The sequence below is a fragment of the Tursiops truncatus genome, chromosome 3 (assembly GCF_011762595.2).
Source record: "Tursiops truncatus isolate mTurTru1 chromosome 3, mTurTru1.mat.Y, whole genome shotgun sequence".
NCBI classification, from domain to species: Eukaryota; Metazoa; Chordata; class Mammalia; order Artiodactyla; family Delphinidae; genus Tursiops; species Tursiops truncatus.
In genome coordinates, this window is record NC_047036.1 from 150,077,960 (window position 1) to 150,101,428 (window position 23,469).

Here is a 23,469-nt window from a genome sequence, read left to right on the forward strand (position 1 = left end):
CCTGCCTCTAGACTCTCCCTCTCAAATCCATCCTCCAAGCCACCTAAAGGCATCTCTCCAAAATGCAGACGGGAAGGCTTCCACGTCTGGCCTTGATAGATAAGATGACCCTGTCCTCCCACACTGCCTCATTCAGGAAGCAGACTCTGGTACAAAGCAAATTTAGTTCACAAAACAAACAAAGGACAAAGCACGGGGTGTGGACTCTAGAGAAGGCTGTTGACACTGTTCATTCTGGTTGCCATCCCACTTCCCACTGCTCTTACCTGTGGGACCCGGGTTAATAGGCTGCCTCTACCCCCGATCCTTAGGGAGCCACGCAGCAGGCACTCACCAGCAATGGCCAGGCCTCACTGAACACCCACTAGGTACCAGTTTTAGGTTTGCCACTATTTCTATGTATTAATCTTCCTGTGACGGCATCTCATCCCCACCCCTGTACCAGGTGCCAGGGCACAAAGGGAAATAAAGCCAGCCCCCCAACTCATGCCACCGCCTGTCTGGCTGAGGAACAGACTGGCCACGGTTCAGAGCAGCACGTGCCCAGGCTTGACACCCAGTGTGCAGGGCAGCCAGAGGAGGCAGCACCTGGCCCAAAGAACCCATCCCCGGGAGCAGACCTCTGAGCTGAGCCTCCAATGTGGAGGGGAAAGACCCGTTCCTCCAGGGTGGCACGCTGGGGCAGGGAGCGTCCACCTCCTCTTCTGATCATCACAGCCACCCTGGCCACCAAGGCCAGCTGAGAGGCCGTGCCTGCCTGGGTCACACACAGCAGCCGCGGAGCAGAGGGGTCCGGCAGAGAAGGCTGGGGAACCAGCTGAAGGGCCTTATACTATGGTTGGGGGCATGGGGATCCAGGAAGCCAGGAACAGCCCGAGTTTGATTTTCCAGTAGAGGCTGCCAGGGCGACTGGGGACTTGGGTGGCCCTCCATAAGGTTGGCTTCCAGCTTCCCTGATGACCAATAGTGTGTCCTTCCTGCTTCCCGTCTGGGAACAAAACCCAGCATTGGCCTGACAGAGAGCCCTTATCCCTGCCAAGGGGCCAGGTGTCTGCCCTTGGTTGGTGATGGCGGAGGTTGCAGGGGATTCGGGCGGGGGGGGGCGGCACAGTCGCGCAAGGGGAGACTCCAAGAGACAGTGGCTGAGCTGTCTGATCCTCCCTGCCCTGAGGCCAGCCAGCAGTCATCTCCCCAGCAGGATGCTCTGTCTGCCCCTTCCTGATCCCATTGTCCACCCTTACCCTGCCCCTTGTCACCTCTACCCTTCTCTGATCCCAGTTCCCCAACCTCACCCCTTCTGCCCCACCGACCCTGCTCAGTAACCCCCACTGCTTCTACTGAATACAGGCCTGCATTCGTTTCCGAGGTGGGGCTGCTGTAACAAATGACGGCGAACTTGGTGACTGGAAGCGAGACAGATTTCTTTTCTTACAGTTTGGGAGATCAAGATGTTGGTAGGGCTGGTTCCTTCTGGAGGCTTCAGAGGAGAATCCATCTCCTTGCCTTTTCTGGCTTCTGGGGGCCACCCGCCCTCCTTGGCTTATGGCCCCTTGCTCACATCACGCTGACCTCTCGCCTCCATTGTCACATCGCCTTCCCCTCTTCGGTAGCCAAATCTCCCTCTGCCTCCTTCTTTTAATAAGGGCACTTGTGATTCCATTTAGGGCCCACTGGGATAATCCCGGATGACCTCCCCATCCCAAAGTCCTTAACTTAATCACATCTGCAAAGTCCTTTTTGCCATATAAGATGACTTTCTCAGGTTCCAGCGATGAGGATGTAGACGTCTGGGGTCCACGTTCAGCTACCACAAGTCCCAGCTCCCCAGCTTAGCACTGGAGACCCTTCATGATTTGGCCCCTGACCACCTCCCGACACCATCCCCAGGCCCACACCCACCCTCCAGCCCCTTCTGCCCCCACCGAAACAAACCACTGAGAGTTCATTCATTCGCAAGCACTCACCGAGAATTTGCCACATGCCAGCACTGTTGGGGGTGTAGCAGTGAGCCATGCAGAGGCCCTCTTCCCAGAGGTTCTCAAAACGTGGGCCCCCAGCCAGCAGCAGTCTTCTGGGAGCAAAGTAGCTGACGTCGGGCCACACAGCCTCATCCGTCCGTGGCAGAGCTAGGATTCCAGCCGAAGCCCGTCTGACCCCAAAGCCAGGCTCTTTCCGTGAGGAAGTGCTGAATGGACATGAATTTAGCCCAGGCTCTGAGTGCTACTTCCATAGACAGCAGATGGGGAAACTAAGGCCCAGGAAGGCAAGTGACCTGAGGCCCAGAGCAAGCTGGGGTTGGGGCAGGGAGTAGACCCTGTACATCTGGACCCCTGCCCAGGGCTCTTGGGTCTTTCCCCATACACTCCCTTGCCCTGCGTTATCTCCCCAGGCAGGGAGATAAGACTCCTGGGCACCAGCTGTCTCTCTCCGGGGTTGGTGGGGGGGCAGGCTGGTACTTCCTCCTCTCTGCAGAGGCCCTGTGCTTGCGGCTGTCACCCTCCCAGGGGCTGGAGTTTGAGCTCAGGAAGAAGAGGCACAAAGGGAGGCCAGGAGCCACAGGTGCCCCCCGACTGCCAGCTCTCTCCCCTCACAGGCCTCTTGCCAGCATTGCCAGGGCCCGCCCTCCTTCTGCTGCCAGTGAGACAGCATTTCGTCCAGCTGGGAATGGGCCTCTGCTCTGCCCTTCTGGTGCTCTTGGACTATGATACAGAGCTCTCATCCTGACCAACAAGGCCCTGCCCTGGCCGACGCTTTCCACTGCCCTAACTTCTCCTCTGGGCCCCTCGGTCCTGTCCCCAGGCCACGCTTAGTCCCATCCCACGCACCCTCCTCTCAGCCCAAGGCAGTCTTCTTACCCGTCTTGGGACATCCTCTCTGTTCTGTGTCTGCTCCCCAAGACCGCAAGCTCCCTGAGGGCAGGCTCACATCTCTGTTGGTCCCTGTCTAACACCTAGCACAGTGCCTGGCACAGGACGCCCAGTAATATTTGTTGAATGAATAAGTGAATGAATGAATGCATGAATATCTCACTCTAGGTCCCCAAGAGTCCTGAGAAGTGATTAGTACCACCAGTCGTTTTAGAGATCAGGGAACCAAGCCTCGAAATGCCAAGTTCCAGGAACACAGTGGGAACTCAGAAATTCCTGGTTCCCTTTTCTAACTTTGACATCACTGTGGGCCTCCCGCCAAGTAGTGGTGTCAGCAGCGGGCCTCACAGAGGGATCCACCGGCCGCTGTAAATCATAGGGTCTGCGGGTGGAAAGACTCACACCCCTCACCCTGCCTCCCAGGAAAGATGAAGGGATCCCGGAATTGGGGTAGGAATCCAGACTTCAAACAACCTGGAAGCGGTCCATGGCGTCTCCACGCCATGTCCCCATTTGGCCAGAGTCTGGGGGCTGGGGAAGGGCGGAAGTGGCTTTATCTTCTGCTCAAAGTCTAGTCTGGTCTGGTAGAGGAGGCCGCAATTCCCTTAGCAGTAAAAAGGTTACATGACTGATGTACACACACTTCTTAAGAAGGAGGGGGCTTTGCTCAGAAAGGAAGTTTTGCATAATTTACCCTTTCAAGAGCCCAGACTTGTTTATTTGTATCATTTGGGTCCTGAAATAGTCTTAACATTTTGGCACATTGATTCCAGCACCTCTTAAGGGGGCTTTCTGAGCACTCTTTGCAGAGGCGCCCAGAGCAGCTGGTCCCCCTCCCTTCTCCCCCACCCCCACCCCCAGCCCCCGCCCTACCCCCAGCTAAGGGGCCTGGCTGTCCCCTGCACACTGGCATCCTGCTGGCTGCTGCTTTGTCACCTCTGCCTGGCTTGGTCACACCACAAGTCTCTTGGGGTGTCTTCCTGCCTCCGTGTGGAAGTTAGGGAGCCCGGTATGAGCCCTGGTCCCCCGCTAGTTAGGGGTTGGGTGATGTTAGACAAGTCATTGACAGTGTGAGCTGAAGTTTCCTTACCTATAAAACTATGATAATTATCAGACCTACTTTGCAGAATTGTGAGAATAAAATGGAGTCAGGGATACAGGCACTTAGCACAGTTCCTGGCCGGTGGCAGGTGCTTTAACAGACCGAACAGACATGAATTCTCCTTCTTTGCCATCCGTCTCTTTCTCTTTTTCTTTCTTTACATTTTGTCTCTTTTCTGTCATTTTCTATCTTTCTTTTCTATAACAGTTTTATTGAGATATACTTCACATGCTATACAATTCACTCATTTCAAGTGTACAGTTCACCGGTTTTTGGTCTGTTCACAGAGTTGTGCAACCATCACCAGAGTCAATTTTGGAACATTTTCATCACCCCAAAGAAACCCTGTAGCCTTCAGCTCTCCACCTCCCGATCCCTGCATTCCCCAGACAACCACAAATCTACTTTCTATCTCTATAGGTGTGCCTATTCTGGACATTTCAGATAATCTGTGTGCTTTTTTTTTTTTTTTTGGTATGCGGACCTCTCACTGCTGTGGCCTCTCCCGCTGCGGAGCACAGGCTCCGGACGCACAGGCTCAGCGGCCATGGCTCACGGGCCCAGCCGCTCCGCGGCATGTGGGATCCTCCCGGACCGGAGCACGAACCCGTGTCCCCTGCATCGGCAGGCGGACTCTCAACCACTGCGCCACCAGGGAAGCCCCAATCCGTGTGCTTTCTTGCCTGGTTGTTTCATTTAGCATAATGCTGTTGAGGTTCTTTCTTTCTTTTCTGTCTGTTCTTCCTTCCTTTCCTTTTTCCGTTCTGTTTTGTGTTTTCTTTCCCTCCCTTCCCCCATTCCCTTCTGTGTCCATGGTCCCGTTTCTCCTTCACCGAGGGCTTGGGCTTTATGGCAGCTCTTGGCAGTTGGTAGGCCCTTGGGGAGGGGGCCGGGAGGCTGCATCCTGGACCCACAGGTGGCCCACGTTCCTACCTCCCGCCTGGGTGGGCTCAGAAAGGCCGTTCTCAGGCCTGCGGGGCCTGCACTTCTACACAGCTGCGGGCAGAACAGCGGGATGCAACAAGGTATTAACCCTTTTCATCTTCTGTCTCTCCAGAGAATTTGGGGAGTGAGACCCCCTTCCCAGCCCTGGAGAGGAAATCATGGGAAGAGCAGAGGGAGAGGAGGTGGGAAGCCTTTTACAACCTCAAAAGTCAAGGAGAATAAATCGTGGCCCCCCCAGGAGTCACTCGAAAGGTAGAGAACCCCTCCTTTACCTCCCTGGTGATTGTGCCTTTGAAGAGAGCTGGAGGCCCCGCCAGTGCCCCGCCAGCCTCCCTCCCTCCCTGGCTTTGCACAGACCCCTGCCCCAGCCCTTTCCCCACCTTCCCTGCTGGGTCCTTGTGCCGAAGATCTGACAGGACTGCTATGGAGCTGCCTTTCCAGGGGCTGTGAAGGGGAGGGAAGGGGAACCATGCCTTCGGGGGCGCTGCTAGTAGCTTTGTACCCATGAGAAAAAGGTGAACACTCTAGGTGAACAAATTAAGAGAAAGCCCTTTCTGCAGGGGACCCAGCCCCAGGCCACACAGCTTGGCAAGCAGAAAGAGGTCTGGATTTCAGCCCCCATGCTCTTGTGCAGAGAACAACCTGCGCAACTACAGGGAGGCCCTGCAGACCTTCCAGACCCCTGGGAGACAGCAGGGTGGAGGGCGGGGCTCTGCGAGCCTCTTCTGCAAAGGGCCACATAGTAAATAAGTTAGCTTTGCGGCGCCTATGTTCTCCATCACCACCACTCAACCCTGGTGGTACGGCGCAAAAGCAGCCCCAGACGATACTTAAGTGAATGGGGGTGGCTGCCTTCCAATAAAACTTTATTTATGGGCACCCAAATTGGAGTTCCATATCATTTTCACCAGTCACAAAATGTTATTCTTCTATGCACCTTTTTTTTCAACCATTTCAACAAAATAGGTGGTGGGCTGAGTTTGGCCCACAGGCTATCGTCTGCCAACCGCTGGTGTAGGGGAAAGGAAAGGGTGCCAATTCCAGCCCCAGCACTTGCTGGCTCCTTGACTTTAGGCAGGTGGCTTGCCCTCTCTGAGCCTCAGCCTGCTCATCTGCAAAATAGGGATAAAAATACCTCCCTGTGAGGACTGTGATGAGCCTTAGCACCAATTTGTGCAAAGCTCCCAACACAGGGTAGATGCTTGTAAGGGGTAATTTTTCTTTCTTCCTTTCTTTTCCCTTTATTTCTTCCTGCCCCCCTCCCTCCTTCCCTCCCTCTCTTCCTTCCTTCCTTCCTTCCTTCCTTCCTTCCTTCCTTCCTTCCGTCCTGTGGCCCCTCTGTAAAGGAGCAGCTGAAAAGTCCGTGGCAGGCTCTGTGGACTTGTGTCTCAGCTGTACCACTGAATCGCTCAGTTTGGACCCTGACCCTGAGCCTCGTGTCCCTCCTCTGAAAATGGGGGGCTTAGATCCAACTCAGGGGACCATTCCAACACTAATTATACATAAATGCTTAACAAGAGAGAGAAGTTATGCCAAAGCCCCAACTGTGTTTGTGTCAAAAATCTTCTGGCGAGGGCGAGGGGGAACCTGTTTCTCATACTAATGAATCACCCTGAGTATGCAGGCAAATTCAGTAAAACATACCTTGTCGCAACCTGAGCTTTGAGTGCAGGGGTCACAGGCAGGTAGGGATGCAGACTGGGTACAGGACAGAGCTCCTAGAGAGACCGAGCCTGGCAGACAGGGGACTGGGGTTTCTCACTGCCTCTGCCACTGACAGGCTGTACGGCCTTTAGAAGATCACATCCCTCTCTGAGCCCCAGTTTCCTCATCTGTCAAAGAGAGCTAAGGCTTCCAGCAGATGACACTGCTCTTAAAGAAACAGCAGTAAGTCACAGGGCTCTCTGTTTTAGGGTGATGCTGTGTTCATTAAACCTACAGCAGCTGTTTGAGGTAGTGTCAGGGGACGGGGACAGGGTGTGCCTGAGACCCAATGGGTATTTTAGGGTGTCCTTTTTTTAAAAAAAATAAATTTATTTTATTTATTTTGATTTTTGGCCGCCTTGGATCTTCGTTGCGGTGCGCGGGCTTCTCATCGCGGTGGCTTCTCTTATTGTGGAGCACGGCGCGTGGGCTTCGGTAGTTGTGGCGCACGGGCTTAGTTGCTCCGCGGCATGTGGGATCTGCCTGGGTCAGGGCTCGAACCCGTGTCCCCTGCATTGGCAGGCAGATTCTCAACCACTGCGCCACCAGGGAAGCCCTAGGTTGTCCTTTTAATGCAAGGCTGAATAAATCTTTGTGTCTTCTTCTCCCAGCCTGAGGCTCCCTTGAGAAGTGAGGACCATTCCCTCCCTGCCCATCTCTGGGCAGGGAGGTGGGGGGCAGGGGAGTTTGTCCCAGTTCCCAAAAGTGGCATGTGGCTCTGCTTGTCCACATCTGATCGTGCAGAAGGCTGCAGCTTGCAGGGAGGGCCACAGGCTTTGGGACTCACGGGCAGGTGGACGAGACTCAGGCCTTCCTCATTCCAGGACTGAGCACATGCCAATGTCACCCAGGGTCAGACGCTCTGGGTGGGCAGCAGGGCATTCCCCAGCACCCAGAGGATTGGAGGGAACTTCCCTTTTCCACACTGACTTGGGAAACACAGAATATTTATAAATACTTCATCATCATTGAAATGGAACGCTGACAGTCAAAGAGAAACTCCATTCCTGTTGCCATCTCACACAAGCCCTGAAGCCACGCTCTGTACTCCCTTTCTGTCGCTCATGAGAGATGTGGTCCTGATATCATGGCAACAAGAGGATCCACGTGTGGAGATCCTAAGCAGGTCTCTGCGTTAGGGGCTGCCGAGTCTCTCTGATTCATTCACTCAGTCATTCTTTAGTGCCCCTTCCCCGTAGGGTGTGTGTGTGGGGGCGGTAAAGGGGGTGACTAATGGATCTATGAGATGAGCTGTTAGGGTACAAACATGTGGGATAAGTGCTGGGACCTGGCAGGTATGGGAACCAAGAGGGCCCCGGGGTGGCCCAGGAATCGGGCAAAGCCTCCTGGAAGGGGTGATGGCTCAGCTGACTCCTGAGGGACAAGCGGGAGTTTCCTAAGCTGAAGGGCAGAGGTTAGAGGTGCCGTCCTAGGCAGAGGAGGCTGGAAGTGGGGGAGGAAAGGAGGGACGGGGAGGGGAGAGAGGGACCGGGGACTCACAGACGATGGGAAGGCGACTGATGGGCAGGTACTTCCTTTTCTGAAACTTTGTCCCCATCTGAAAAGTAGGACTGATCATCCCAGCCCCTCCCTCCCAGGGCTGGGAAAAGGACCAAGGGCGTTAATGCTTGGCTTGGGAGGGAAGCTTAGAGCAGAGCGCGGAGTCCGCTCAGGTGTGAGAGTCTTTGCTTCATTCTGCTGCGGATGCCCACAGGCCACCACTTCATGGATGGTGGAGAAACGTACATTTTCCAGGTCAGGGGCTCTCAGGCACTTCCAGCTGTAAACACGGTGACTTTGGAAGTTGAACCCAGTCAATCCAAGAGTCTCTCCACTGCCCCCTCCTTCGCTCCAGGGCAAGCTAAGTTCCCGGAGGCTGTCTGGCCCCCATGGCTTCCTTCTCCATCCATGGTGCCCATGCCATGCCTGGGCCCTGGGGACACAGCTGGCCTGCTCCTGGCCTTACCTGGATTGCTGAGGAAGAGCCACACCCTCCCAAGGGCCTCGGCCTCTGCTACAGGCCCCCAGGAATCGCCCAGCAGGCAGGCCCCAAGGCCCAGCCACAAGCTAGGGCTCACTGTAGGTCTGGGAGATTTTAGGGGCCTCTTGTGCCCCATGTGAGAGCAGAGGACCTGGGGTACAGAGCTCCGTGAAGCCTCCTCATGGCCATGTCTGCAGGCCCACCCCCCTTGTCCTAGGAAGTAGGACACAAGCCCCTCTACTTTCAGACCCTCACCTCACCTCCAATGAGCATTCTGACCCCCAAAGGAGAGGCTGGGGGCGGGGCCCACTCTAGCAGCTAACTCATCCTCCTGCCCCAGCTTCCTCTCTGGATGGTGGGGAACTGCTCTCACAGGCTCCTGAAAGTCAAATGCCCTTGAACTCTCTCACCGTTGTTTCTGCTTCTGTTCCGAGTCACTGCCTGAATGGCGGGGTGTGTGTGTGTGTGGCACTGGCAATGGGGACAGGCCCACTACATCTCAAATTAGTATCCTCTCCTACCCCGCCAGCGACACACCACACACCTGACACACTGGCCCACGTTCAACACCTAACTAGCCGGTGATGGTGACTAGTAACCACCACTGCCCTGGGAATGGTTGAGCCTGGGAGAGTCAGACTGCCTGATTGCCCTTGGGCACGTTACCTCTCCTGCCTCCATTTCTTCATCTGTAAGTGGGGATGTTACTAGAGAATAGATATACAGGCCCGAGAACAGTGTCGTCCACAGCAGCTCACTGGCAGGCATGGGGCTCCATGAGGAGCCTCGAGACTGACTAAAATGCTCCCCTGTTGTTGTATTTTGCCCTTGTCTCGGCGTTATTTTTGCTCTTATAAGCAGTCCTGTGATGAACATCTCCATGCAGAGAACATTCTGTTTCTTTCAGATTATTTCCCCAGAAACTGAATTTCTGGAACCAGAATTACTGGTGAAAGGAGAGGGATATTTGAGGCCTTTTGTTACACTTTGCTTAGTTGTTTTCTAGACTGGCTGTACGGGGGCCCACCAGCCACCTCTGAAGGCATTACTTACTGGACACCACTCAGGGGGAGGGTCCTAGAAGGGTTGTGAGGGGGACTGACTAGGGCAGAGGTATAGCTGGCAAGGAGAAGGGGTCTCTGGCATTTAAGGATGGACAGAGGGGCAGGGAAGAGGGAGAAGAAGGGGCTAAGGAGGAACCATCAGAGAGGTGAGCCCACGTCCAGGGCCTGAGCCGTTCAGAGACTACAGAGCAAATAAGTCTTCAGTCAAAAGAACTGGCATAGTGATGCCAGGAGCTGAGCCCAGGATGCAGCGCCCGACCCACCTGGATGACCTTGGGCAAATGGCAGCCTCTCTGAGCCTCAATTTCCCATCTATGAAATGGGTGTGACCTTTCGCCTGCCTCAGAGGGGTGGGATGGAGTGAGTGAGAGGACATGACTTTGAGAGTTGCCTTGGGCACTGTGGGTTCTTTTTCCATGAGCACCCACTGGTGTGAGTGGGCAGGGTTTTGGGGGTTTCCTTCGGTTTTAAAAAACTTTCCAGAGTTTCAGGGAGAGGATTGGGCAAGCCAGCCAGTCTCAAATAGATGTTACTTAGGGTTGAAGCAGCCGGGCAGGGTAAACACAAGATGTCCCTTGGGACTGGGGAGATCTGAGCATGGCCCAGAGTCCACCTGCACTGGACGGGGAGGGGAGGTGGGGGCAGGGAATCTCCAGCTTTGCAGGTGGACCAAGCTGGGCTCTTTCAGTTCTCCACCACTTATTTGCTGTGCAAGTGAACTAAAGTTCTTTGGGCTCAGACTTCCTCATCTGTTGGAGATAAGAATATCGTAACTCTATCATACGTATCACGTGGATATTGTGAGAGTTCAACGTTAAGTGCCTGACCCATGATCACTCTCAACATTTTATTATTCTGCCGTCTCATTCGTCAGCAAAAAGTGGGTGACACAGAGGCAAAGGAAGGGTTGAGTGGAAGTAGGCCGCGCCACGCCTTCACTTCTCCTTCAAGCAGCAAGCCCAGCGTGCTATAACAATGCCCAACACTCCTCACCGGCTGTGTGTCCTCGGGCAAGTTTCCTAACCTCTCTGTGCCTTAGTTTCCTCCTCCATCAAATAGGGGGACTAATAGTACCTAGCCCTTGAGGTCGAGCTAATATTTACAAAACGCCCAGAACCAGGCCTGGCGTGCAGCAGGAGCTCAGTGTATGGTGGCTGTCGTTTGGCTGCTCTTAGGGCTCAGAGCATAGGCTTTGGACCTAGCAGACGTGGCACAGACCCCTGTTCCTCCACGCACTGGTGTGACCTTGGTCAGGCAGGTCACTTAATCCCACGAAGAGCCAGTTCCCTCAACTGTAAAGAAGTGGGTGGTGGGGCCCCCAAGGTACCCCAAACACACAGTAAGCACTCAACGTGACTATTGACTGAGGGCCAGACCCATGCCCTGAGGCCTTGGCTCTCCCAGTGGTGGGTGCATGCTTCTCCCACCTTATCTGTCATGAAAATGAACACTGTTTTTGCAAAACTCCTGCAGGAAGCCTTTGCCCAGCTTGAAGGACAGAAAGAGAGCTCCACCTATGGACTTGGCCCTGGGCGCCCATCATCCTGCCCTGGCCCTCCACCCTTCAAAGCAGACGCTGACACAGGCAAACCCTCTGTGTTTACTTCCGGAAAAGTATGAGAAGGCCCTGAAAAAAATCATTTCTTTCATGAGCGGAGGGCTGAAGTTCGGTCATTTCGGCCAAATACTGGGAAGTACTGGTTTGTGGTAGAAAACAAAGTTATTTGAAGATAACACTCATATGAGTGGGCTCTGGGTAACTTGGCATCCTGAAATTTCCACCTCATAGCTTATTTTAGGACAACGAGAAATTAGGTCTGCCTGGAGAAGAGGGTCACCCCTGATTTTGGCAAAAGTGTAAGACAAGGGAACAGACACTTGGTGGGCTGTGGCTGGCTCCCAGGGCACTAGAGGGCCATTTCCCCTTTCTAAGCTCTCCCACTTCCCTTTCCTCAAAAAGGAGAGGGGACTTTGCACTGACCCAGTTCCCAAGATATACGTGAAACTACCCTTCTGGTTGTGGCAGTTCCCCCAGATGCTTGGGTGCAGGATAAGCAAGGGTCTGGGTTCAGGGAGCAGCCCAGCCTACAACACGCAGTCCCTCAAGGGCCAGTTCTTGGTGACCCTCAGGGAAAAGCAGCTAATGGCTGTACCTGTCTTGGGAAACAAAAGAGGAGGGAGAAAGGGAGAATCTTCTGGAATTTCTAAACCTTTCTCTTCTCCCATCACTTCTCCTGGCTTCTACAGCACTTCCCCTGGGATTATGCTCATTTTACAGACGAGGAGATGGGCTTCGACAGGGAGGTGGAGTTGTCTGAGATCCGACAGCAGGGGAGTGAGGAAGCCTCAAACTGAATGCATGACTCCTGCTTCTAAATCTCACATTTTGTCCCAATCCTCCCAACGCAGGGCTGGTGCTCAGCAGGTATTTGCTGAAATGGTCACCATGCCTCACTGTCTGTCCCAAGGTCCTGGCTCACAGTGCTCTTCTGGGCTGGTAGGAGTGGGAAGGTAGATACAGAAATAAAGCCAGCATGAGACACCACACAGAGTGGGGTAAGGGCTGCCCCACAGCCCAGGGAAGTGCTTTTGCTTCTGCTGATCTGTGAACTTGGGAAGTCAGAAAATGGGAGAATCACTATCGAAAATGAGATTGGCTGGCTTTTTCATTCATTAGTTCACACACACGATTGAGCACCTCCTATAAACTTGGACAGTGGGGTAGATGACGAAAGATCCAACACCTGCCTTTAGTCTGGGAGATAGGTAAATTGATGGTTAACCCAAGGAGGTAAGTGTCTCAGCAGAGGGGCTGTAGGAGCCAGGAGGGAATCAGTAATCCTGGGAAACCTCAGAGACAGCTTCCCAGAGGAGGTGATGCCTGAACAGAACCTTGAAACACTTCAAAGTGCACAGCAAAGAAGGTAAAGGAATTGCAAGCAATGGGGATGACATGTGTATAGGTGCAAGTACAAGACAGAGCAATGTGCGCATGCGGTGGTTCTGTGTGATAATTTGTACTATAAGCCGTAGATGGTAATGGAAAAGGTCACTGACAGTCATTATCTGTAGTCCTTACAATAGTCCTGTGAGCTTGATATTATTAACATATTTCACAGATGAGGAGACCGAGGTTCAGAGCGAGACTGAGCAAAAGGCTTCTCACTGAAACTGGGTCCTGACCCCTGGTGGCTGAACATATTATAGCACCCTCATGTGAAAAGATATTCAAAGAACATTTATTTGAGAATGCTACTAGGACACTATTAACTGTCAGTTGCAGAAACCCAGTTAAAAGAGGCTGGGATTGGTGGAGGTAGGGAATTAGCTTATAGAACTGAAGAAATCAAGAGTAGCTTCAAGTTGGATTCAGGAGCTCAAATGTCATCACAACTTTGTCTTTCTCCAGCTTTCAACTCAGTTTCACCCTGTGTTGCCTTCATTTTCAGTTAGAGTCTCCCCATGGGGCCACCAGGAGCTCCAAGCTTACATCTTACCATCTTAGTAGCCCCAATGGAAAATATTTCCCTTTCCTCCCGTTCCAACAGAAAGTTTTAGGCTTAAGTTTCATTGGCTGGATGGGGTCCTGTCTTTACCTCTGTACCCAGACCTGGAGCCAATGCAATGAATAAGGTAAATCTCACCTCACCCACATGGGCAAAGAGTAGGGAAGTTTGGATTCCAAAGAAGAATCAAGGTGTTATTACCAAGAGAAGGGGAATTGATGATGGGAAGGTAAAAATAAGATGTTTACCATAAGCACTTGGCAGACAACCTATTATGTGCTCTCCTAGAACCCCAGTTACACCTCCGAGCCTCAAGTGTCAGAGCTCAGGGCAAAGATGGGCCATAAGGGAGTCCAGGAATATTAAACGTACAAGTATCTCTAGATGTGTGTGATGTAATAAAGTCTACACAGTGTGGGGCTCCAGCTTAGTGTCTCATCCCAACTTACATTTGGCATGGATGGCAAGCTAAGTAAAGGAGGACGGGCTCCACACCACTAGACATTATTAAGTTAAATGTGCATGGTAAACAAATTTAATAAGAGGATGGAAATTCCATACGGTAAGGAGGAAAGAGAAGGAGAAAAAAGGCAGTTTAAAACAAAGCAAAAAAAAAAAAAAGACAGGAAATTTTAGAAAAGATGGGACAAATGTAGAACACAAAATCACATTGAAGAAATTAGTCAAAATATATCAGTAATCACAGGACATGTAAATGGAATAACCTGGGCCAATTAAAAAAAATGGAGATTGCCAGATTTGATTTTTTTTAAACCCAGACAAATACTTTTACAAGAGATAGACTTAAGGAAACAAAAAAGTTGAAAGCATAAGGAAGGAAAAATAAGATATACTAGGCAAAACTAACCAAAAGAAATCTGAGTAGCTATATTAATATCAGACAAAGTGAACTGTAAGCAAAAAGTATTACTAAAGATAAAGACCATCTTTTGAAAAAAGATTCAATTCACTAGAAGGATAAGAATTCTAAACTTGTATGTACCAAATAAACCAGCTGCAAAAAGTAAAACTGACAAAGTAACATTGACAAAACCACAAAGAGAAATTAATCATTAACATCATAAGCAAACAATATTAAGACTAAAAGGGAGATATTATTATAGATTTTGCAGCGATTAAGAAAGATGATAAGAACATTGTGGTCAATTTTATGCCCCAAACAAGGGAAAATTCAGATACAGTGCACGAATTCCTAGCAACAGAACTTACCAAAACTGACTTGGGAAGAAATAGAAAACCCGAATGGTCCTATAAACATTAAAAAGTAAAGAAAGTGGGCTTCCCTGGTGGCGCAGTGCTTGAGACTCTGCCTGCCGATGCAGGGGACACGGGTTCGTGACCCGGTCCGGGAAGATCCCACATGCCGTGGAGCGGCTGGGCCCGTGAGCCATGGCCGCTGAGCCTGCGCTTCCGGAGGCTGTGCTCTGCAACGGGAGAGGCCACAACAGTGAGAGGCCCGTGTACCGCAAAAAAATAAATAAATAAATAAATAAAGTGAATGAAACACCAGTAGTACTTGGTTTTGCTAAGGAGTTCTACCAAACACTCAAGGAAAAGATCGTTCCAGTCCTGCTCAAACTCTTCAGAGAAGAGAAAAAGGGAAACTCTCCTGTTTATTTGATGAGGCCAGTAGAGTGTAGATTCAAAAACAAGTATGAGAAGGGAGAAGATAAAAACGAGAAACAACCCAGATGTCCACCAGCAGGTGAATGGATAAATAAATTGGAGTATCTTCCCATAATGGAATACTTTATGACTGTGAAAATGAACTACAGGTTCACGCACTGACAGAGTTTAATCTCAGAAGTATAATGTTGAGCAACAACTAAAAAAAGGAAGCTGCAGAAAAGAATCCTAAAACATGATTCCATTTCTATAAAAGTAAAATCCTGGCAGAACAACACAGTATATTATTCAGGGGTACATACATATTTGCTGAAACAAATCAGGGGCTGGTAAATTCTATTTCTTAACCTGAGAGGTGGTTACACTTGTATTCACTTTAATATTCTTTAATATTTTAAGCCACACACATGTGTTTTTTATATAGCCTCTTTGATGTATTTCATTTAAAAATATTTTTTGACACAATCTCCACGTAGCAAAAAGATATGTCTGAGTAGTGGAGTTATTTGAGATGCTTATTTTCTTCTTTTTGTTAGTCTCTATGTTCTGAATTTTTTACTATGAACATGCGATACTTACATAATAATATTATTTTAAATGATTTTACAGCCTTTTAGAAGGGAGGTAATTTCCTAGCCTAGAGCTAGCTTGTCTTGGATCATTTCAATCTAATCTACGTGAAAGTCACCTTATCACACTTCAGGCTCCATCTGGAATGTTAATCCAAGGGTAGATACCTGCCTACTTGGTCAAATATGTACACTGCTGGCACGGAGAAGAACCGGAGCCTCTGAAGTGCAGGGGTGTGACCTGGAGGTCCAGGTGAGGGCAGGTGTTCTGGGGACGGTGGGGCTGGCCAAACCCATGAGAGAGCTTGGGCCATGCGAGGCCTCCAGTACTGGCTAAGCCAGAACATACCATGCATCCAGGGAAGCTGGGGTGTTGGCTGTGGGTGTTGGCTGTGTCCTTGTTCACAAAGCCTTTACAAAAGCAGGGATCCAGATCTATACTCCCCTCCGATGGACTCTAAGGGGAAGCACGATGCTTTGCTCTCTCTCCATGTGGAAGAGAGTGAGTTTGATTCCTCTGGGGGCCAGAATACCTTAACAGATGAGGGCTAGAGCTGAGGCCAGGCACGAGTTTCACGGGACATCCGGAGGACCCGCAGTGAGCGTCAGGACCAAGCAAGGGCTAGCTTCCAGCCTGAAACTGGATGAAGAAAACTACTGCTCCAGCCAAGGCAGGGAAGCAAGAAACGAAGTAGCAGCCATTGCCTTAGACAGAGCTCAAGCCAGATTTTGTCCTGCCCTGGAGCTGCAGAGACCCCAGGCAAAGCGTCTAGGGACACCAAGCAATGCTTAGCTTCTCCTGCACTGGGGCCAAGCATGAGACAGGGTGGGCCAGGACTTGCAAGGACACTCCTCAAACCACAGTTGCTTGCAAATCCCCTTCCCTGTGCAGCCCATAGTCCTCTCCCAACTGCATAATTTACACTTAAGTCTCTACACCACCTGACTGTTTTCACTGAAATATATTTATAAGACTTTATATCATCACCATAAATGGAAATGCAGTATCACTTGTGGAAAACAGAAAGTACTTGTGATCATAGAAACAATGACACAAAACAATGCCACCCAAGTTTGGCCAGATCCCATTGCCTGATTAAAGCTCTGAGCCTGCCCCCACTCCGGGTTATAAAGGGACACCTGCGTGTTGAGTACTAAAAACACAGGCCCTCCACACTGAGGCTTTTTCTCTTGACCTCAGAAGGCTTGAAATAAAAACGATGAAGGAATTCTTACTCACTGAAAGTATCGGAAGGAAAAAGCAGGTCAGCTGTCCACATCTTAGCAGGCAACAGGCCAAAGGAATTTTGTATACCCAGATATGGGGGAAGTCTTCATCTTTCTGAAAATGTATGTCAAATACTTTGTTAAAAACTTTCCTCCCAAGTGTTTGGCTAACTTACGTTCAGTGACCTTCAATCAGCTTGACTCAATGGACATAACTGAGGACCTACTATGTGCCGGCAGCCACTTAGTAGGGGTTTGAAAGGCAAGCGCCTTGCCTTCAGGGACCACACATTCTAATGGAGAGACAGACACATTCACAACTGATTTTAATGCAAGGCTGAATAAATCTTTGTGTCTTCTTCTCCCAGCCTTCCCCCAACTCATGCAAAACATGATGTAGGTGTTCAGGAATCATTTTATTCAGACACAGAAATAGCAAACATTCACTGGGCTCCTACCATGAGCCAGGCAATGTGTGGGATACTTTTAAACATATTTTGTAACACTTAATCCTTTCAAGAATTGGAAAGGTGGTTATTTTTACCTTCACTTAAGGTTCAGAGAGGTTAAGTAACTTGACCAAGGGTACACAGCATGTTAGAAGCTGATTTGGGGTTTGAAAGCAAGTCTCCTGAATGCTCCCCATTGTGGGTTGAGGGAACAAGTCCCTGTTTCACGTGGGAGGTTCCCTGCCCCATACCACCCCACCATTCCCAGCTCCCGGCTTAGAAGAAGCAAAGGCCAGAGGCAAGGTCTGGCCCAACTGGCCTTGCTCAGTGGTCACCTCAGCCCTAACCTATGCTTGTGTCTCCCCAGGAAGCCAGCGATGTCCTGCACCCTGTGCTCCAGCAATCTTCTGAGCTGCTGCAAGAGCCTGTGGGCGCTTAGGTTCCTCCAGAGACACGTGGGAGGCCCCTTGGAGGAGCAGCCGGGAGAGCCACTGTCTGAGGAGCTGCTAAGGACACTGGCCCAGGAATCGGTGAGGATGCTGCCCTCCGAGGCTGTCTAGACCCAGCCCCAGAACGCTGAACATCCTGCTTCTGGTCACCAAAATTTGACTCCTGGAGCCACTAAGGACCCAGCAGCCAACCCCCAACCACCGAGGACACACCCTAGCCTGAGTCTGGGGACTCCCAGAGCACATGGTGGGTGCTGGGGTCCTCTGGCCTAGGATGGAGCAGACTGCTCTGTGCTCAGACTCCCCTGGGTCTGGGTCTGCTGAATCCCATGGGTTCAAGGCTCAGGTTGGTGCTGGCCCTGAGTCACGGGCAGAGACGGTGGGACTTTCGGGGATGTGCACACAGGTGCGTACACAGAGGCGTATGTGCCGACACACGCCTGCCCTCTGAGCACGGCAGAGGGTTGTTGCCACGAAGTATTGGCCTCTCACTCCCTCGTGGGTTCTGCGGGATGAAGGGAGGGAAGGGAAGGGAAAGGAAGGTCATTAGCCTTTAATGAACACCTACTGTGTGCCGAGTACGTCACCCGCCTGAGCTCACGTCATCCTCGTTACATGTGGCAGGGATGGTCGACCTGTCTTTACAGGAATGCAAAATGAGGCTCAGAGAAGTAAGGGGCCACTCAGCTAGAAAGTGTGCCTGGCACATAGGAGGCACTTGAGAATAGTTGCTAAAGGAAGGAAGGAACAAACAGACGAACAGACAAATGGGAGGATGGGTAGAAGCCCATGCTCTTGACACAACATTACACTGCCTCTCAGGAGAGGCCACGATATTTCCCTGACTCAGCAGACCCTCCTGCTAGCGAGGCTCAGACCCGGAGCCTGGGGGGGTCCCTTCATGCTGCAGTTCTGACCCTCTCTGGTGCTTTCTATCAACAAGGAGTGGCATGGAACAGGCTTGCTGGGGCAAGTGTGAGGGGCCACAGGGAGGGACAGGGAGAGGTGGGGTGGTGAGGACATGACAGGCAGGGGTGGGGAAGTTGGCCCCGCTGCACCCTCTGCTGGATGCGGGACCGTAGGTGTGGCGGCGGACACCTTGGAGCAGCTCTTTTCTCCTCTGTCCTAGGGGCTACGCTCTCCTTTCCTATTTTCAGGGTTGTTGAAGACACCCAAAGAGGTGAAGGAGGTGGCAGCCCCAGAGAGATGAGGGTGTTGCTGGGCTCTCCTCACTGACCGCTGCCCCTCCCTGAGCCCACTCTTCCCTTGGTTCCAAGAACCCCTGTTGTGGTCCCCCTTCCCCATCCACCCCTGCCTTTTCAGTCCCTCTTTCAGCCCACCGTTCTCTCCCCAGCCACCACATGTGCTGTTCCCCAAGGCTCAGTCCCGAGTCTTCTCCTCTCACTGCGATTTCTCGCCCTCTGTGGCCTCGTCTCCACCCACTGAAGGTACCAAGAGACTTACCTCTAAGGAGATTACTCACACATGTGTACCTGGAGCCCAGGCTCCTTCTGGGAGCCTTTGACTAACTTTCAACCTCACCGTGAGCATGTCCACAGCTGCACCTTGACCGTCTCCCTGCACCGCTCCTCTCCCAGGGTCCCCCTTCTTGGACAGAAGCCCTGCCATGGGCTCCAAAGGTCAATCTTGGCATCAACTTTCTCCTGGCTCCGCGTGGTCCATCCTCTTGTATCCTAGCTCCCGCTTGTATCCACCATTTACCTGGTTCTCTCCACCTGCCCTGTCATCGCTCAGTCCCACTGCCATCCCCTCCATCAGGACAATTGAAACAGCTTCCCGTATTCCCCACTGGCCTCCCCCAAGCCCACCGTCCACCCCACGGCCACACTGGGCTGTGCAAAATGCAAACCCATACAGAAAAACATCTTTCCCACAGCCCTCAGGCCCCGCGTGGTGGGCCTTCCAGCCTCCTGTTGCCCCACACTCCCTTCCATCTCTTCATCCCAACCCTAGCGGCCTTCTGCGTTGGGTTTCTTTATCTCACGGCTCCTCCAGCTACCAGGACACACACAGAGCTGTTTCCATGACTTGAAAAGCTCCTCTTGCCGTTTCAGCCACAGGATCTCAGCCAAAACATCACTTCTTGAGGGAGTCTTCTTTGACCCTCCCTATTGGGTCAGTCCTCCCCCCCGTACCCACAGAACTGTCCTTGGAAGCCATGGGCATGGTTGTCACTTACAGTCATCTGTGTGGTTCCCTGACCCCTGTCCGTCTCCCCTACTCAGGAGGTCATGAGTCCTGCCTATTTCTGTTGACCCTTGTATGTCTAGCCCTTAGAAGACTGTTTGGCCTATATAAGGCACTATTTGCCCCAGTGGCCCCCAGAGATGCTCAGTCTCTTGGCTGGATTCCTTCTGGAAACCCCAGAATCCCCTTCTTGGAAATTTCCCCAGGAGTCTGAGACAGGTGAACCTCTAAGTCATGGCCAAGTCGATGGAGCACAAGACTGGTCTGGCTGATCACAGACTCAGCTGGTCAGGGCCAAGGTCAATGTGCTCACATGCCACTTGCCACTGCAGGTCTGGCTGTAGCCGCCCCTGCCCTCCTGGGGGCCTCCTGGAGCCCCTGATGGCTGCAGGAGTGGGGCGCATGCTCCCTAGAGGAGAAGCATCTGTGGTGGGCCCTCAAATCCATGTTTTGTGTTACCATCGTGTTCCAATAAAGCTATCAAAACAGATGCTGCCTTGCGGTTTTATTTTTTCACTTCCTGGTGAGGAAATACTCCCCAAACTTCATCATATGGTGTGTCTTGATTTAGAAAAAGAATTATCATAAAATGTTGGGGTAAAGGCCAACTGGGAAATTGCCTTAAAAGGTAAAAGAGTTTTCAGGTAATTAGGTCTCACCTTGAAATGCCCTGTTAGAAATGAGGGGCGGGCTGATCAGAAGGGTCAGATCTTCTTCCTGCTCACCTAGTGAGCCAGGTACATGGTCGGCACTCAGTAAGTGTTTGTGGAATGGAATATTTCAGAAATTGTCAGATCCAGAGATGCTTTTGGTAGGTGGGAGAAAAAGACATCTTTAAAATGGAAAACTTGTCAATCGGGGAAGTCTTCCACAGTCAAGAGTAGGTGGGTGAAGTGTAGGTAAAAAACCAGGTCAACAAAAAAAATTCATTGATTCTGTGCAAGGAATGATTCCCAAAGGCACCCATGAAAGGGTTTGGAAAATGGAGGGAGTTGACCAGTGTCAAGGTCACCGTTTGATAACTGCAGTGTCGGCGGTGAGCAGTGTCCCCTGGGGTGGAAGGAGGAGGCTGTAGGAGGCTGTGAGATCCTGAACTTCGGGCCCTGCAGAAGGGCGCACCGAGACACACCTTGATGCATTTCCACAGGAGGCAGAGAAGAGGTCGTGAGTCATCACAATCAAAGCTTACAGGAGCTGATCTGCCAGCAATGGATTTTGATATATTTCAGGGCAGAGAAGACAGAGCATGTTGAGAGGTCCTTGGGGAAGATGAAAGTAGTAGACCGATGGAGTCGTTAGACGACGTCAAGCAGTTCTATGTAGATGGTATCAAAAGGATGGGGAAGTGTCCCCGAATGATAACTGTGCGTGCAGTAAATATCGGGGCACTTTATAGGCGCCCAGCCAGGGCTGGAAGCCTGGGAACCACAATTTCCAGAATCCTGTTCCAACAGGTTCAGCTTCCACCAGCGGGAAGCAGAGGAGAAGCAAAACCATTGTTGCTAAGGTCAAGGGAGGAGGGACAGCGGGAGGGGAAGTAGGCCCAGGTGGGTACAAGGGCCTACCGCAGGAGTCTTGGAGCAGAGAAGTTCTAGAGGGAGCTGCACTAGGGAACATTGTCTCATCCTGTGGGTAACGGGAAGGCTTTGAAAGGCCCTCATCAAGAGGGGACTGAAATGATGAGGTCTGTACTATAAAAAGATCTTTCAGAGTCCAGTCTGGGGAAATCCACTGAGGGGGCTGGGGGTGGAGGCAGAGTGAGCGCAGGCAGCTCCACTGCAGGGGTGGGTTGACAGCGGCACCTTATTAGGATCTACTCCAGACCCTACAGCAGACTTCAGGCTACAGGCTGGGAACCCAAAGGAATCAGACCCTCCATGCCCTCCAGAGAGACAGGCATTACCAGGGAATCAGAGAAGGAGTGGGACAGGGGGGCTCGGGGTGGAAAGAGTGGGAGTTGTGTGTGTGTGTGTGTGTGTGTGTGTGTGTGTGATGTGGAAGGATGTGGACCAAAGAAGCATGAACTTCTAAGAGGAAACATTCCTGGTGCACATCGGGCTGTGTTTAAACGCAGGGTAGAAGTGTGGCAGGTGGTGGAAATGCTCGGAGCCAGGAGGGAGGGAATCCACTTGGCATCTCGTCTCAGCTAAACCGCTGACAGTCAACACTTGGCTGGTCAGACTCCGTCTGGAGCCTTGGGGGAGAGTTGATCGTCTTCATTGTCCATTTCAGGGGGCTCTTTCCAGGTCACTCAAGCAAGGAATGACAGCCTAGAACACACTTCTCCCACCCCAGTTCCCAAATCCCACCAGAATTCCAAGCATTCCAGTGATAATTCAGGAGCCCTCAATGGTCACCAACAGCCCACAGGGTGACTGGGAGAAGGCTCCCTTCACCTTGCCAGCAGCCCTACGGGGCTCATAATTTTGTGATTTGGGAGGCCATTGCACCATGACCACAACCTCCCCATTCAGGGTCACACAGAACAACATGTTTCTCACACCCTGAGATGCCACCTTGTGAATCAGAGCACTGGCCTGGCTGGACCTCGGCCCTCACTCCCTGGGGCTTTGCAAAGGCTCTCATGTGCCCGGTGGGCCTGGCAGGATTCTCAAGGAAATAGACCCCCAGAGGGACATGCCCTCTGGGCTGTGGTATTCCCAGATAAACCAGTCCTTCGCTTTCAACTGACAATTCCAAGCCCTTTCACACATCTAGACGTTACATCAGCCCCTCCACAGGCACTGGTCCAGTTTTTCTACTGGGCACAGGCAGAGGTTAGCATCCCCACCACCTGGGGCCTGAACAGGGACAGGGCTCACCCCAAGTTAAAAATCCAAGTGACATGGCTTCCAGCCCAGACCTGCTTGTCTCCAAAGTCCAGATATTTTTTTAATCATTCATATTATGAAATTAATTTGTAAGGATTAAGCAATAATCAGACACAGCCTCTTTTCAAAATTGTGACATTACAGAGAAAGCCGGAGTTCCTTGGACCACTCCTCCCCATCCTTTTCCTCTAGTGATCTCCAAGGCAGCCACTGCTAACAAGTTTGCTGTATGGTGTTTAGTTCAGTTTTGCTTGGTTTTCAACATAAAAGTTATACTGCACCTCAGGAACCGAACTCAATAATCTGTCTTCAAGTTTCAACTATATTAGCACATAAAGGGCCCCCTCCTTATTTTGTCCCATGGTATCGGTACCCACAGTTCATTTAGCTGTTTCCCCTAGCCATGGACATCTGAATCGCTTCTAATTTCTAGCTATTTAAATAATAATATGCTTTTCCATTACAGGTTATTACAAGATATTGAATATAGCTCCCTGTGCTATACAATAGACCCTTGTTGTTTATGTATTTTATATATGGTAGTTTGTATCTGTTAATCCCAAACTCCTAATTTATCCCTTGCCTGACCCTTTCCCGTTTGGTAACCCATAAATTTGTTTTCTGTGTCTGTGAGTGGTGTTTCTGTTTTGTAAGTAAGTTCATTTGAATCACTTTTCTGTACACCTGAAACTAACACATCATTGTAAATCAACTATACTTCAATTTAAAAAATAATAATATGCTGACCATCTGAAACAATGTTTCATTGTGTACACCTGCAAGTGGGTTCTGTTGTTATCGGGGGTGGTGCGTGTGTGTGTCTGTCTGTCTGTGCACGTGTGTTTAGCATACCTACAAGTGTAACTGTGGATAGGGAGTATGTGTGTTGCTGAATACCCCTCCAGAGAGGCACAGCTCGT

The 23,469-nt window shown here is 51.2% G+C and overlaps 1 protein-coding gene across 2 annotated transcripts in view; it reads left to right on the forward strand.

Moving 5' to 3' along the window:
- The window catches only part of HRH2 (histamine receptor H2), a 48,120-nt gene extending 27,918 nt beyond the window's left edge, over positions 1-20,202 (forward strand). The window contains exon 3 of one of the 2 annotated variants that reach the window (XM_033853579.2): positions 17,429-20,202. In XM_033853579.2, coding sequence (XP_033709470.1) covers positions 17,429-17,621 — 193 coding nt within the window. In that variant the 3' untranslated portion in view covers positions 17,622-20,202. Of the gene's footprint in view, positions 1-5,026; positions 8,057-17,428 lie in introns of those variants that run through there. The other variant, XM_073802807.1, reaches the window with a different exon arrangement.
- The last annotated feature ends 3,267 nt before the right edge of the window (positions 20,203-23,469 follow it).